The sequence below is a fragment of the Diabrotica virgifera genome, chromosome 6 (assembly GCF_917563875.1).
Source record: "Diabrotica virgifera virgifera chromosome 6, PGI_DIABVI_V3a".
In the NCBI taxonomy this organism is placed as follows: Eukaryota; Metazoa; Arthropoda; class Insecta; order Coleoptera; family Chrysomelidae; genus Diabrotica; species Diabrotica virgifera.
Genome location: NC_065448.1, coordinates 194,293,276 through 194,311,418, shown reverse-complemented (window position 1 = coordinate 194,311,418; position 18,143 = coordinate 194,293,276). Strand labels below are relative to the sequence as shown.

Here is an 18,143-nt window from a genome sequence, read left to right as displayed (position 1 = left end):
GGTTCGCTCTATTTTAGAGCAACTATAAATAGTTATATCGATAAATCCAGATCTCATTCATGCGATGCATAATTATCACAAACTAAGCGGTAACAAATTGCTTTACGAAAATTTTAAAATTTCCATTCAAATATGGTGTACCTATTTAACACTAAAACACTAGTTTATAATAGAAACTTCCAAAATTGTTTCCTTATTATGTATAACCCGTTTTTATTCATTTAACTTAAAGAACCCAATCCCAAATAATGATTTTCCAAGCTACCTTTGATCATCCAGAGGGATATTAAAGGAAAACCGGGTCCCGGTAGGAGCCATATTTCATGGCTTAAAAATATCAGAGCCTGGACAGGCCTTTCAAAATCTTTGTTTAGAGCCGCATTGGACAGAGATAGATTTGCCGGACAGCTTGTATCTTAGTGCATCCTAATATTATGTGTAGATTTTGGCATTGGATCCGAACATGTAACACCGTTGCCGTATCCTCTATTTTTTCATACTATCACATTACATGTAAAGTTAAAAGTTAAAGTTAAAAAATAATTAGTTTTGAAACACCAATAATTAAGTAAAGTTTTTTATGTTGTTGTTTTCACCAATTTTGAAAAAATATGAAAACGTCGAATTATATCCACTTCCGTCTGTCCGTCCGTCTTGTCTATCTGTTTGTAAACTCAACTCCTCCGTCATTATACCAGGTAGAATGACAAATGAGGTGTCAAATGAAAGCTTATAATCTAAGGATGATACTAAAGGTGAGAAGGCTGTCAGTCTGTCGGTCCGTCCGACCGCGAATATAACTACTCCGTCACTATACCAGGTAGAATGACAAATGAGGTGTCATATGAAAGCTTATAATCCAAAGATGGTACTAAAGGTGAGAAATTTGACATAGGCTGTCTGTCCGTCTGTCCGTCCGACCGCGAATATAACTCCTTGGATTATAAGCTTTCGTTTGACACCTGATTTGTCATTCTACCTGGTATAGTGACGAGGAGTTATATTCGCGGTCGGACTGACAGACGGACAGACAGCCTAGGTCAAATTTATCACCTTTAGTACCATCCTTGGATTATAAGCTTTTATGTGACACCTCATTTGTCGTTCTACATTCTACCTGGTATAATGACGGAAGAGTTAAATTCGCTGTCGGGCGGACAGACAGCCTAGGTCAAATTTATCACATTTAGTACCATCCTTGAATTATAAGCTTTCATTTTACACCTCATTTGTCATTCTACCTGGTATAGCGACGGAAAAGTTATATTTGCGGTCGGACGGACAGACAGCCTAGGTCAAATTTCTCACCTTTAGGACCATCCTTGGGTTATAAGCTTTCATTTGACACCTCATTTGTCGTTCTACCTACAACGACGGGAGGAGTTGAGTTTACAAACAGACAAACAGACGGACGGACGGACAGACGGACGTGGATAATTCAAAGTTTTCACATTTTTTGAAAAGTGGATTCAATTTAAACGTTCTTATAAAATTATTATATTATCCTTGTACGTACATTTAACATTGATTGAAATTCTGAAAGAAATAAAGAAAAAAGTATAGCAACACTGTGCCGCACAAACATAAGATTCAGCTGTAAGGTATATAGGGTGCACTAAGATACAAGCTGTCCCATTTGCCAGTGTAGTCGCTAACCTCCACTAAAGGAGACAGCACCACAAGAAGAAGTTGGGCACAGTGGCGCCTCGTGGCTTTAGGGACAGGGTCGGCAAGGTTTTGTCTCCTCCGATATGTACGCCATCTAATAGTAATATGTCGTATAATCCGTGTATATTAATATTATACACATATTATACAGAATATGACAGAAGCTCCAAACAAATGACAATCGATGAAATGCCCCATTAAAAGGCTTCAATTTCATAGGAGATTTTTGGTTTTTGTTCATTTTTATTTATTTTTTTTTCCTATAAATTTCCAATTTCTATTCCTTAAACCGGGAGATTCCTATAACCGGTATTCTAATAAGCGGGTTCGACTGTATAATCAACTATTCTAAATGGGAAATAAGCCACAATTTAACTAAAAAAAATGATTTTATTAACGTTTCGACGCCCAAATCGTTGTCAAAATACAAAATATTAATACAGTAATATTTTGTATTTTGACAACGACATCCGAGTTGGGTATCGAAACGTTAATAAAATCATTTTTTTAGTTAAATTGTGGCTTATTTACCATTTAGAATAGTTGATTATACAGTCGAACCCGCTTATTAGAATACCGGTTATAGGAATAGAAATTTGAGGTCCCGAAATGATTCTACTAGCCACCAAGATTGGTTATTAGAATATCTCGGTTATAGGAATACTTTTGATTTTGTGGGTTTTGCAGAGATCGTTAAAAATTGGCAATTTTCAATTTTCACTTTAGATCGAAAGGTTCGTCTGAGAAAAAAAAAGTAAATAGTGATATTTGTAGAGAATTTTAAGTACTTTAATATCTGTTAACAGATCATTTAATAAAAGTCAATAGTTTTCAAAATTTAAGCAAACAAGCGGGACAAAGCAGAACTTTTTCGCTTTTTTCGCGATTTACTCAATGTTCCGTCACGAAATTTTGTCCGCAAACCTCATATTCGGATTCAGCAGCCCAAAATACATATACAGGGTGTTTCATTAATAATTGTCCATATAGTAACTGGAGAAACCTTAGCACAAAATACGAAGATTTAACCTAAAACACTTAAATAAAATGTGGTTCCTTACTGAGTTACAGGGTGTTTTATCTAAAAGTTTAAAAACTATTTTTGCTTAGCATTTTAAAACTGTTCGACGTATCCTTTTCATACTTGTCAGAATGTGTGACTACTATACACCCTACTAAATGATGATAAATAAACGTTTCTAGCTACTACCAGAGGCGTACGACAGGGGATAGTGAATGGTTGACCCTTCTCAAATTCTACGCCACTGGAGGAATTACTATTTTAGTGCCATATTTAGATTCTGCAATACTTTCTACGTAAATAATATACTCTTCACTGGTAACGATAAAGTCGTTAGTTTTCGAGATATTTGAAGTTAAATATGAAACGGCACAGTTATTTATTTTGATTAATTTATGATATGATTCATATGATTAAAATTTAAAAATTATTTGTACTCAGTACTTTAAAACTATTTGGCGAATCCTTATCATACTTGGCAGAAAATGTAGGTACAGTACACCCTACTAAATTAAGATAAATAAACGTTTCTAGCTACTACCAGAGGCGTACGACAGGGGATAGTGGCTGGTTGACCCTTCCCAAATTCTACCCCACTGACGAAATTGCTATTTTAGTGTAATTTTTTGATTTTCCACTACTTTTTATATAAATAGTATACTCTTCATTCGTAACGCTAAAATGATTAGTTTTCGAGATATTTGAAATTAAAAATGAAACGACACACTACATTAATCAAAATAACCGTGTCGTTTCATTTTTAACTTCAAAGATCTCGAAAACTAATGACTTTATCGTTACGAATGAAGAGTATATTATTTGCATAGAAAGTATTGGAGAATCTAAAAATTATGCTAAAATAGCAGTTTAATCAGTGGCGTAGAATTTGGAAAGGGTCAACCATTCACTTTCCCCAGTCGTACGCCTCTGGTAATAGCCAGAAACGTTTGTTTAACATAATTTAATAGCTTGTACAGTACCAATACTAGCTGCCAAGTATGAAAAGGATATATCGAATAGTTTTAAAATTCTGAGCAAAAATAGTTTTTAAATTTTTAGATAAAACACCCTGTAGCTCAGTAAGGAACCACATTTTATTTAAGTGTTTTAGGTTAAATCTTCGTATTTTGTGCTAAGGTTTCTCCAGTTACTATATGGACAATTATTAATGAAACACCCTGTATAATGAAAGAAATCAGAACTACCCCAAAACTTTCCCACTAGGGAGCTCGTAGAGTACAAATTGACTGAATTATTTGGACTTACAAAAATTTAACTGTTTAGACTGGTGTCTAATAGAGCTAATCGTCTAAATCGCCACACACATTGCTTCAATTATTAAAAAAAACATTGAGCATTTTTTTCAAACCTCTCACCAATCGAAATAATACCAAGTTACGTTATTTTAGCTAAACACTGCATGATATAATAAATTTATAAATAAAAATAAATACATACCCGCATATGATACATCATCAGTTCATTTGATAACTGACTCCTGGCCTGAGTGTCTTGTATTTTCTTGTAGACAAGACTGTGCATTATGGAGATGCCGCAATAAATACTGAACGCGTTAGCTACCTGTTCGTCAAAATAATCGAAATTTCCGTCAATTTTATTACAAAGTTGTGCCACCCCAACGATACCGTCTTCATCCCTAATTGGAAAACACAGGATGTTTCTCGTTTTGAAGCCAGTGGCTTCGTCCATTCCTTTATAGAACAATGGATGTTTGTAAGCGTTTTTTATGTTAAGCGTTTTACCCGTAGCTGCCACGTGACCTAGAAATATAATATACATGTTACTCCAATTATAGTATAGTAAAGTTGATCCAAAAGATGGCATAACCCAGACATCCAAAGTGAAAGTTATCCTTCAACACCAAATTGTTCTATATGGTCCACACAATGTCCAGAAAAAGTCACACCATTTTGAACGTCGGGTTTGGGGGGGAGAGGGGGGAGAAATCGGTAAATTCGTAGTTTTTTAAGTTTTTCGCCAATATTTCTAAAACCATACGGTTTAGCATGAACAACCCTCTATACAAAATTGTTCTACATTAAATTTGAAATAAAAAAGGCCCTATGCATAATCTTTCTAAAATGAATGGTTCCAAAGTTACGGAGGTAGTATAGTATAACTGGTCCAAAAAAGGCCTAACCCAAACATCCAAAGTAAAAGTTTTCCTCCAACACCAAAATGTTCTATATGGTCCACATATTGTTCAGTAAAAAGTTACACCATTTTGAGCGTCCGGTTTGGGAGGGAGATGGGAGAGAAGCCGGTAAATTAGTAGTTTTTTTAAGTTTTTCGTCAATATTTCTAAAACTATCCTTTAGACTAAGTAATGTTCTATAGAAAAATGTTCTACATAAAATTTAAAACAAAAAATGTTCTATACATAATTGTTATAAAATTAACGGTTCCAGAGTTACAGAGGGTGAAAAGTCGAGGTTTTCGATACTTTTTATATTTTTTGGGCAATATTTATGATATAACTATACCAAAAACCCAGACATCCAAAGTGAAAGTTATACTCCAACACCAAATTGTTCTATATGGTCCACATAATGTTCAAAAAAAAAGTCACACCATTTTGAGCGTCGGGTTTGGGGGGTGGGGGAGAAGGGGAGAAATCTGTAATTATAAAAAGTATCGAAAACCTCCACTTTTCACCCTCCGGAACTCTGGAACCGTTGATTTTATAACAATTATGTATAGAACCTTTTTTGTTTTAAATTGTATGTAGAACATTTTTCTATGGAACATTCCTTAGTCTAAAGGATAGTTTTAGAAAGATTGACGAAAAACGTAAAAAAAACTACTAATTTACCGACTTTTCCCCCATCTCATATAGAACCCCATATAGAACAATTTGGTGTTGAAGGAAAACTTTTACTTTGGATGTCTGGGTTAGGCCTTTTTTGGACCAATTATACTATACTATCTCCGTAACTTTGGAACCGTTCATTTTAGAAGGGTTATGCATAGGGCCTTTTTTACTTCAAATTTAATGTAGAACAATTTTGTGTAGAAGGTTGTTTATGCTAAACCGCTTAGTTTTAGAAATATTGACGAAAAACGTAAAAAACTACGAATTTGCAGATTTCTCCCCCCTCTCCCCCCCCCCAAACCCGACGCTCAAAATGGTGTGACTTTTTTCTGAACCTTATGTGGACCATATAGAACAATTTGGTGTTGGAGGATAACTTTCACTTTGGATGTCTGGGTTTGGGTCTAACTATACCATACTATTAAATTTTGTTTAATTATAAACAGCTACTTGTGTACATAAAACAATGAAAGTACACTTATCGGCACAAAAGAATAAGGCTATAATATATTAAAAAAATCACTTAAATCGGACAACAGGTTTAGGAAATTCAAGACATCAAAAATTACCCATTTTGTGGGGTGGCCGTTTTTTGTGCCGGCCAGTGTACATGTAACAATTGTAACGATCGTAATCAGGAGAGTCTTTGTAAAATTAGGGACACGAAGCTTGACACACATTGCCGCCATAAAATTACAAAAAAACCGAAATTTTGTCTTTCTGCCTTTTCTACACATTCCCGTAAAAACAGAACGCCACTGATAAATTGGAAACTTGTAGACGTGTCCATTCTCGTCAATACTATGAAAAGAAAACGCTTCTTCCTTGGTTTTTCCATATCCTAAGCTAAGTAACTACTCTATTCTCCTTTATGGTGTCGAGGCTTGGCCTGTTAATGTTGACTTTTGAAGCTTTTGAGATGTGGCTTTTTAGGACAATTTTGAAAATACCGTGGACCGATCATATTACGAACGAAATGGTGTTGCACAGAATTGGAAGAGACAGAGAACTTTTGACCGCCATTAAAAAGAGAAAAACAGCATATTTGGGAAGTACGAGTTATTACAGCTGATTATGAAGGGTAAAATCGAAGGAAAAATGGGTCCTGGTAGACGACAAATATCCTGGCTGAAAAACATTTGCGACTGGACCGGGTTAAACACACAGCCGCTTTTCAGAAAAGCAGAAGATAAAGACGAATTTGCAATGGTTATAAATAATAGTCTAGTCGCAACATAGGGGGTCCCGTGGGCACTTTTAGCTCGCCGCGATTTGATGGTGGTATTATAGGTTTTTTGAGTCGCTGAATCCAATGGAAGTGGTCTGGAAGCCCAAATGTGGTACGTTTAATTGTTATTAACAAATTATGGTAAAATTAGGTATTTTTCAGGAATTATTAGAAGCCCTGTAAATAAATTGATAAGTGTTAAGGTCTTCTCTGGTGTATTTTTGGTCGCTGAATCGATTGCGACTAGTCGCGATTACCCAAAATATGTTCTTATTTTGTTAATAACAAAATAATTGTTTATTCACCGAAAAGCTAGAAATAATGCGCTATCTACAGCAAGTTTGTAGTCTTTTTCTACGCTAAATCGATTGCCACTAGTCGTGATACCTTAAACCACGTTCTGACTTTGTTATTAATAAATTATTGCAAAAATAACGGTTTATAGTACGTTTACTCACGGATTTTGCTCTAAATTAAAAAAAACCACTTGTATTGACATGAAATTTGGCATACACGTAGCTAACATGTCAAACAAAACAAGTGATATTCTGCCGATGTGTGCTTTTACCCTGGCGGTGAGTTTCACTCCTTTTCGGGGGTGAAAAAAGAAACCTTTAAAATAAGTCTGGAAGTGGATAAACTGATTAATTCTAAGCAACTTTTGTTCTATAGTTTTTTCAGTAAGTCAATACTTTTCGAGTCATTTGCGAGTGAATATGATCATTTTTCAACAAAAAAAAACCCACGTTTATAGACGGCTTTTCGCAAAAACTTAAAAAGTATTTTTTCAAAAAAATTTTTTTTAGCAAAAATATCGAGTATAAAAAAGTGAAAAAAATGGTGTATGTGTGAGGTCTGTAGACCCAGCAGAAGCGGAGTTGTAGCTAATGAACAACAAGTTCATATTCGTCGAATTCCAAATCGAATATTTCAACATAAAATAACCAAAAAATGAAGCACTTTTTGAGGAAAACTCATTACAACTTTTTTAAAGTTTTTAAAAAACCTTTATTCTTGTTTTTTGAAAAAGTATATAGTATCAAAAATGAGCAAGTTACGATCAAAATAAAGTTGGCCCATTTTTTTTGTAAAAAAAACGGGAAAATCACCCCCTAATTAGCATCTCAAATGAAATTAATCGTTACCGCTTCACAAGTTGCTTTACTTATGTTGTACTTATATGATCCGTAAGTTTCATCAGTTCGAAAGTGCTTATAAAACCACCAAAAACGTGTTTTTTTTTGTTGAAAAATGATCATATTCACTCGCAAATAACTCGAAAAGTATTGACTTACTAACAAAAACTGTATAGAACAAAAGTTGCTTAGAATTAATCAGTTTATCCACTTCCGGACTTATTTTAAAGGTTTCTTTTTTCACCCCCGAAAAGGGGTGAAACTCATCGCCAGGGTAAAAGCACACATCGGCACAATATCACCTGTTTTGTTTGACATGTTAGCTACGTGTATGCCAAATTTCAAGTCAATACAAGTGGTTTTTTTATTTAGAGCAAAAACCGTGAGTAAACGTACTATAAACCGTTATTTTTACAATAATTTATTAATAACAATGTCGGAACGTGGTTTAAACTATCACGACTAGTGACAATCGATTTAGCGTATAAAATTACTATGAAAAAGACTACAAACTTGCTGTAGATAACGCATTTCGAGCTTTTCGGCGAATAAACAATTATTGTTATTAACAAATTAAGAACACATTTTGAGTAATCGCGAATAGTCGCATTCGATTTAGCGGCCAAAAATACACCAGAGAAGACCTTAAAACTATCAATTTATTTACGGGGCTTCTAATAATTCCTTAAAAACACCTAATTTTACCATAATATGTTAATAATAATTAAAAGCACTCCATTTGGGCTTCCAGACCACTTCCATTGGATTCAGTGACCCAAAAAACCTATAATACCACCATCAAATCGCGGCGAGCTAAAAGTGCCCACTGGACCACCTATGTTGCGACTAGACTATAACCAACCTTCATTAGTGGAGTTGGCACTCCACTAATTTAAACTGAATAAAAGGAAGAAGAAGAATTTAAGTAACGTTATTATTGATATTGTTGATCCAATTAAAATGGGAATATTGATTTTATTTATTTTCAAATAAAACAATTTGCAATAATATACATTTCGATTTATAACGTCCTAAGTCGCCTTCTGACTCATAGTTCTAACCTAGTCTCCATTGGTCCCTATCTTCCCACAGGTCTTCTTCCAGATTCCTCTCCCGCATCTCTTTGTCGATAGTCGATACCCTCTCGCCAACTTCGTCTAGGTCTTCCTCTTTTTCGCTTTCCTAAGGGTTTTCATTTTAAAATTCGTTTCGGCAGTTGCTCCTCAGCCATTCTCTGTGTATGGCCAATAGGGCAGACAATGAGGGTATTTGGCTCCGAATTCCATCCTACTACATCGATTTACTTCATATTTTCACAGTAAGTAGAGAATAGCTCAAGAAACAAAGTCTACCTATATCTTGGGTCTTTTATCTTGGGGGTGGTTCCCACCTCTTCTCGAGGGTGGAAAATTTTTCGATCAAGATAACCACGGAACTGGCTAGAGCACCTAATTCTAAGTAAAAACAGTTGTAATATATTTTTTTTTAAAACTCAATACTTTTCGAGTTATTCGTGGTTGAAATTTTTCAATCTTCATTGAAAAATGACACCTTTTCGGACGGATTTTTGCGAATACCTTAAAAACTATGCATCTAACTAAAAAATTATACAGGGTGTCCCGAAAAGATTGGTCATAAATTATACCACAGATTCTGGGGTAAAAAATAAATTGATTGAACCTCACTTACCTATATACAATAGTGCACACAAAAAAAGTTACAGCCCTTTGAAGTTACAAAATGAAAATAAATTTTTTTTTCATATATCGAAAACTTTCAGAGATTTTTTACTGAAAATGGACATGTGGCATTTTTATGGCAGCAACATCTTAAAAAAAAATTAAAGTGAAATTTGTGCACCTCATAAAAATTTTATGGGGGTTTTGTTACCTTAAACCCCCCCAAACTTTTCTGTACGTTCCAATTAATTTATTATTGTGGCACCATTAGTTAAACACAATGTTTTTAAAACTTTTTTGCCTCTTATTACTTTTTCGATAAGCCACTGTTTATCGAGATATTTTGAATATTTGTCGAATCCACCACATATTTGTATATGGTTAAGTACGATTATAGAGATCTGTTAATAATCTGAAAATTTATTTATAATTTACATTTTTAGGTATATTTTGAAAAAGAAGCTACATCTCGATAAAAGATGACTTATGGAAAAAAGACTAAGAGGCAAAAGTTTTAAAAACACTGTTCAACTAATGGTACCACAATAATAGTTTAATTGGAACGTAGACAAACATTTGGGGGGTTTAAAGGATCAAAACCCCCATAAAATTTTTACGTAAATATAATGAAAAAGAAGCCGCATCTCGATAAAAACCGACTTATCGAAAAAATACTAGGAGGCAAAAAAGTTTTAAATCGCTGTGTTTAACTAATGGTACCACAATAATGAATTAATTGGAACGTACACAAAAGTTTGGGGGGGTTTAAGGGAACAAAATCCCCATTAATTTTTTATGGGGTGGACAAATTTCATTATAATTTTGTTTTAAGATATTCCTGCCATGAGAATGATACATGTCCATTTTCAATAAAAAATCTCTAATAGTTTTCGATATATTGAAAAAAATCGATTTTCATTTTGTAGCTTGAAAGGGCTGTAACTTTTTTTATGAGCATATTTGTACTAAGGTAAGTTAGGTTCAATCGAACTATTTTTGACCCCAGAATGTGTGGTATAATTTATGACCAATCTTTTCGGGACACCCTGTATAATAAAACATTTTTTTAGCTTATAAAAAACAAAGAGATTCGTTCCTTCACAAATCTTCTAGTTATAATTCAAAAAGAAATATGGTAGGTGAAGAGAGTGTGTTTTTTGCTGCATGCTCAAATCGGTGCATTCAAGAAACTGTTAATTTTAGGTGTATAATGCTTCTAATGCCTTTTGTAGTGCTTGAAAAGACCTTTGAAATGAGCGATATTAAAAATCAATTGCATTTAAACTAACCGAGGTATGCTGCAAAAATGTTGATGACTAATGTATTATAAGAAAAAGTATATTTAACCCCTCATCCACCAGAATTTAAATGCATCGTTTTCCTTCTACAATACCTTTTATTATAGTGTTATTTCTATGTTCAAAAAGTTGAACGGGTTTAAAATAAATGGATTTGGAAAAAAATAAGATCAAATTATAGAGCGCATTTTTAAATTTTCTTCAAAACCTTCCTTTTTGTCCATGTAACTCAAAAATGATAAGATATACGAAAAAAGGATACCGAACAAAAATGTAGGGGTTTTTTCAATAAAAATTTCGTTTTTATTTTTCATTACTGTATCTCTTATCATTTTCAAGTTACATGGAGAAAAAGAAAAATTTTAATAAAATTGAAAAATGCGCTCTATAATTTGATCTTATTTTTTTCACAAACCATTCATTTTAAACCCGTCCAACTTTTTGAATATAGAAATAACACTATAATTAAAGGTATTGTAGAAGGAAAACGATGCATTTCAATTATGGTGGATGAGGGGTTAAATATACTTCTTATTTTTTCTTAAAATCCATTAGTCATCAATGTTTTTTGCAGCATATCTCGCTTAGTTTGAATGTAATCGACATTTAATTTTGCTCATTTTAAAGGTCTTTTCAAGCACTACAGAAGGTATTAGTCTATGTATTGGTACTTATACAACTAAAATCGACCTTTCTCTGTTATTTACAGTTGAATACACTGATTTGAGAATGCACAAAAAAACAAACTCTTTTCACCTTCCATATCTCTTTTTTTGTTATAACTAGAAGATTTATGTACGAACGAATCTCTTTGTTTTTTATAAGCTACAAAAATGTTATATATAGATTTTTTTAATTAGATGCATAGTTTTTAAAGTATTCGCAAAAAAACCGTCCGAAAAAGTGTCATTTTTCAATGAAAATAGGAAATTTTCAACGACGATTAACTCAAAAAGTATCGAGTTTTAAAACAAATATATACAACATTTTCTGTTTAGAATTAGGGTTTCTAGCCACTTCCCTAGTTATTTTAACAAAAAAAATTTCCACCCCCGAGAAGGGGTGGGAACCGCCCCCAAGACAAAAGCCATACATCGGCATAGGGTAGACTTTGAATAAGGAGATATTTTCGGGCTACTCCTAAAATTTAATTAAAATCTATGCAGTAGGATAGAATTCGGAGGTAATATCCTGTTCTTGCTCATTGACTGGCGTACAAATCAGATTAATTGTTCTGTTTTAACATCGTTTACTTCTAACAATTAAGAGAATAAAACTGAGATACATGGGAAATGTGATAAGAAGAGATCAATATATAATACTCCAGGTCATTATGCAAGGAAAAATCAAGAGAACAAGATCCACAGGAAGGAGACGTAACTCATGGCTGAAGAACCTTAGGGACTGGTTTGGATGTAGTAACAACGAATTATTTAGAGCCGCTGTCTCAAAAGTAAAAATCGCTCTGATGCCAATATTCGAAGCGGAGACGGCACCTAGAGCAGAAGAGCATCATTTGCTAATCGATGTTTTGGACCCATAATTTCTCTAATGCGTTCGTTTGTTACCTTGACACTTGACTTACCTTTCCAGCTTCACCACATCGCCAAAAATCCATTTCGGTTATGTTAAGCATTGTCTCTGTTGCATTCTTTATTTTCCACACTTCCGAGCCGTACGCAACTATGCTTTTCTTATTGTGTAAATTCTTCTTTTTGTTGTCCTTGGATATCGCTTGGTCCCAAAGAATATTAATTACTTCTGAGGCCTGAGGATTTCTGTGTTTTTGTATCATATGTCTAGATCATCATATTCTGCCTACACTAGCTGCTCATCTGCTTAACACCGAGTTTAAATTTCGGTATTAGCAAGAGGAATTCCCATCTCATGGCATTTCCATTTAACATGTCCTTAAGAGCCTCTGTAGGTATATCTTAAAAAGGGTGTGGGTCAGGCAGCATCCTTGCTTTAATCCTTTCTTAATTGTGAAACCTTGCGTTATCTCGTCAACAACTTTTACTTTTCCCTTTCCATCAGTTCCCTATTAGCAAAAATTGAGCAAGAAGGTATGATAGTGCAGACTTTAGAAATAATTTCTTGTATCGGCATCATTTGGTATCTGTTACCGAGACCTGATGATGCTGTGCAAATTATAGACAGCGAAACCGGTCGTCGGAGTAACACAATAAATGATTGTGAGTACGTCTCTCTTTTATTTTCACTCATCATGACCTCACATATGCAACCCATTCAACATTTTACTTTTTCCTTAGTTAGGAGATAGTTTTGATGATGGTGGTGATGGTTGGCATGGAAACTAGTCCATTTGCCATAGGTTTTTGGCATGTTTATATAATCTTATTCTAAGTTATATTAATTATTGTACATTTACGAATTGAAACTTGACTGTTACAAATCTAAATTATATATCCAGAAGCGTATAGATGATTACATACGAGTTCAGATATTGATTTGTGATTGAGTGACAGGAGATGGGTTATGTTTATTGGAAGTTGCACATTACTTTTTACAAGGTTTTCAGAAAATATATCTGAAAGTGCTTTGTTTTTAAAACATCTAAAAAGGATGTGATTAATATCACACTGGGAAATATTATCGCATGAGCACTTTCCTGATTCGATAATTTTAAATCTAGCCAGGTGAGCTGGAACAGCACCGTGACTAGTTTGGGAGATAGTTTTGAATTGCTTAATTATCTTAACATTTATATTGGACGTTTTGAAGTATCTTTCACAGTACTTGGTGCGGAACACTGTCGTATACCTTTTTTAGGTCCACATAGAGCAATTGAACTTCCTAATCAGAGGAAATAAATAGTTTTCTCTGGAAGAGAAATAAACAATCAGCTGGACTACTATCCACGTCAAGGACGTCCAAAAATAGCAACAACGCCAAATCGTAGAAAAAATACACGATATAGATACAGGACAGGATTCATCAGGACAATGCACCGTGTCATATATGGGCATTTTAACAATGGCTAAAATCCATGAATTAAATTTGTAATTGTTGGAGCATCCGCCGTATTAATCAGATTTGGCCCCTAGCGACTTCCATCTGTTTCAACAGCTTAAAAAAAGTCATGCGTGGGAAGAGTTTTTCATCAAATGATGAGGTCATAACAGCTGTGGAAGCATATTTTGTAGTGATCTTGAAAAAGTAACTATTCGTTACAAAGTACTCGTTACTTACGAATACCGAAAGTAACGATTACTAAACAGAGAGGCAAATCGTTACTTTGATTACTCTGATTACTTCGTTACTTCGTACCAATCGTATCAGAGCTAGTAACGACTATTGTATCTACTTTGATTACTCTGATTACTTCGTTACTTCATACCAATCGTATTAGAGCGAGTAACGACTATTGTATCTACTTCGATTACTTTGATTACTCTGATTACTTCCTTACTTCGTACCAATCGTATCAGAGCTAGTAACGACTATTGTATCTACTTTGATTACTCTGATTACTTCGTTACTTCGTACCAATCGTATCAGAGCGAGTAACGACTATTATATCTACTTTTATTACTTTGGTTACTGTGATTACTTCGTACCAATCGTAACAGAGCGAGTAACGACTATTGTATCTACTTTGATTACTCTGATTACTTCGTACTTCGTGAAGGTCGTTGTTATATCAGAATACCTATACAAAATACCTACCTACTGAGAAATACGATTCTCGATATGATTACCGGTATTCAAATACAAAAGTAACAAAAGTAATCATAGTAATCAAATCATTTTTATCCCTTAAACAGATTGGTGAAGGTCGTTGTTATATCGGAATACCTATACAAACCTACCTACTGAGAAATACGATTCTCGATATGATTACCGGTACTCAAATACAAAAGTAACAAAAGTAATCATAGTAATCAAATCATTTTTGTCCCTTAAACAGATTGGTGAAGGTCGTTGTTATATCGGATTACCTATACAAACCTACCTACTGAAAAATATGATTCTCGATATGATTACCGGTACTCAAATACAGTGGAATCATAGTAATCAAATCATTTTTATCCTTTAAACAGTTCGGTGAAGGTCGTTGTTATATCGGAATACCTATACAAAATAGCTACCTACTGAGAAATCCGATTCTAGATATGATTACCGGTACTCAAATACAAAAGTAATCATAGTAATCAAAGTAACGAATACTGTAAATGATTACTTTATACAAAAGTAACGATTTGTAACGAATACTCGAAAGTAACTATAATAATCAACATCACTAATATTTTGCAGCCCTTCCAGACTCTCACTTCAGGGATGGAATTTATAAATTGAAATGTCGTTAGAGCAAGTGTATTGATGTTCAGGGAGCTTATTCTAAATAATAGACTGTTTTTCAAACCATAAAATTGTGTTTTTCTTATCGAACCGAAAATCTTATTGAACAGCTTAGTAAAAAGAATATAATTACCTGCAATACCCTGATCCTTCGCTATTCGCACTTCAGTACTTTTATCTGTAGGACTCACACCATCAAAAACTTTGGCTACAAGATGCATGTGATCTGGATCTAGAAGGAAGAGAGAACATCTTTCGGCGTTCGTAAGTCTTCTTGCCTCTGACATAATTTCTTTTAAAAGATCATTTAAATGTCCAAGATGAGAAAATAGCCTTCTGGCGACTGAAAGTAAGCTCTGGCATTGGTTCTTTAATCTCTTTTCTTCTTCGCATTGCCTCGTATTTAAAAGTAGCGTCAATGTATAATTTAAGGTTTCATTCACTAACTTCGTTACAAAACAGGAATCTTTTGGAGTATTTACGAAACATATTAAATATACTGGACTAACGACTAGCTTTTTGGTAACGTTTGCTGAAATAAAATTTAATGATAAAAATTAGGTTTACACTCACTATGAAGTCTATTCTATGTTCACAAAATATGACATTAATTAAAAAATATCTACTCTACGTAACAGGTTGATGGTATACTAATACCAATAAACATAACTAAATGGTGACTAATACTGCAGTCACTGAAGGTGGATTTGAGCTATTACCTCCGATTTCGTTGAACCTCTATTGATTTTTATGAAAATTGGTGGGTGGTTAGAGTTAGAGGATACCTCAACAATGTGACATAGTGCCAATTCGCGCATTTTGCATTTTAGGGGTAAAATCCACCCCTGTATTAAAATTATTTTTTATAGTTCTGAAAGTGCAGTCAGCAAAGGTTTTTACCTCCGATTTTGTTGAACCTCCATCGATTCTCATGAAAATTGGTGAGTAGTTAGAGGATGCCTCAAGAAACAAATGTGATATGATGCCAACTCGTACTTTTTGCTTGTAGTGGTGAAAACCACTCCTTTTTTTTTAAATGGTAAAAATGCAGATTTTAGCATTCTGGCGTAAGTAATCTCGTTTCGTTAAATAAAATAATTACTTTTTAACATTTATATGCATGATTCATGATTTTAATTAATTTTTTAACCCTTTTAGCAACCACCCCTTAAGTCGAAAATAATGAAAACATTATTTTTTATACTTATGCCTGAAAGTGCAGTAACTAAAGGTTTTCACCTCTGATTTCGTTGAACGTCCATGGATTTTCATGAAAATTGTTGAGTTGAACGTTAGCTAGATGGCTCTCCTCGAGTTACTTGGGAACAAAAAAAAAAAGATGAAGAAAATTGCTTCATGGGAAGCCGAGAAAATGCATTTTTTTTAACGTATACCGATTTTGAACTTTGATATTCCAATTTCTCCAACCTGATTTTTTATTGAAATTTTGGTATTTTTCACTCGTAATACCAATAGTTTTTATCATTATAATCTATCTTAGCAGTCTTTTAAAGATATGAAAATTTGTGTGGAGAAAGAGGACCGAAATAAAAAGGTGATGGTTTGAAAATTACTAGCTTATTGTTTATATCTTCTCCGTAGATGCCGGTCAACTTTGACCTGTTGTATCTCAGGAACCACTCATCGCAATTAAACGTTTTTTTTATAAGAAGCGTCCTGCAGGGTTCTTTCCAATACCGTTTTCATAATTTAATTTATTTTAATATTTCCCGAGATATTCTATTTGTTTATAAGCCAAAAAATTGTTTATAATTTTAAAATATTCCTGAGGCCGCCTAAATAGTCCAATTTCAATTCTGTAAAGTACATTAGATATGTATAGTGCGTTTTTATACAAAAATCATAGTTAATCTTATGCATCATAATTATTGTGGTTATTATAGCGTCCGTAAAATTTTAATTAACAATTTAATTGTTGCTAAACTGTTCATTCAATTTCCATTGGCTTTTGGAAATATAATCTATACCAAAATAGCTTTTATATCACCAATTTACTTAATTATTGATAGATAATTCCTTACCTAAAATTTTAGTTGAAATTTAATGATTTTGTTGGAAAATCCCGCATTTTTCGTGAAAAATTTTCGTCGAAGTAAATCGGGAAAAACATGCCTCAATGCAGAATTTAATTACGGTGAATTTTTATTTGGGTGTTTTTGGTGTAAAGTTAAAATCTTTGGAGTTATAGAGTAAAAATTGAAAAACTCGATTTTCGGGCGCCATTTTGTTTATAAAAAAAAGTAGCAGACTATCTGCGGACTTTGCATACCTATATTATTAATATATAGGATCATAAGATTCGATTTCAGCAATAAAATTGCTGGTAAATAACTTTTCCCGAAAATGGAGTATTCTCCGATAATAATCAGCCAAGACAATATGTTTAAACGAACACCGCCGAGTGCTAGATTTTTATCGGTGAGATATTTAGTCATGAACAACATTTCCTTGATATAATAAAATAGAAATACTTCATGATCTTGCGCGAAGATAAATCTACTATAATAGTTCCATACTCATCAAAAATCCATTACAAAGAAAGTAAAAAAAAATTTTCGTTTTATAATCTATATTTTGTGTTAAGAGAGATTAAATTTACACTTCAGGTAAGTATATATTTAAATTAATAGTAAGTGGATAGTAATTATCAGTGAAAACACATCTGTAGATAAAAGATAAAAAAAATGTATACAAATTTTCAAATATCTCTGTTTAAATACTTGTGACTGATTCCTGAGTTTAAACATTCCACAACACTTTATACCTTTCAGAAAATTTCAAAATGTAAAAGAATAAAAAATTACTTCAAATATTAAATGAATTTGGCATCGATGACAAAGATGTACGCCTAATCAGAAACTTGTACTTACAGCAAAGATCGACTGTACCAGTAAACAAAGAAGAATCACAATAGTTTACAATAATACAGTAGTCCG

General features: G+C 33.5%; 1 protein-coding gene across 1 annotated transcript in view; it reads right to left on the bottom strand.

The window, feature by feature from the left end:
• The window catches only part of LOC126886613 (cGMP-dependent 3',5'-cyclic phosphodiesterase-like), a 78,889-nt gene that overhangs the window by 39,086 nt on the left and 21,660 nt on the right, over positions 1 to 18,143 (bottom strand). The window contains exons 3-4 of the mRNA XM_050653601.1: positions 15,320 to 15,718; positions 4,148 to 4,470 (exon numbers count right to left, since the gene is read on the bottom strand). Of these exons, the coding sequence (XP_050509558.1) occupies positions 4,148 to 4,470; positions 15,320 to 15,718 (722 nt within the window). The remainder of the gene's footprint in view (positions 1 to 4,147; positions 4,471 to 15,319; positions 15,719 to 18,143) is intronic.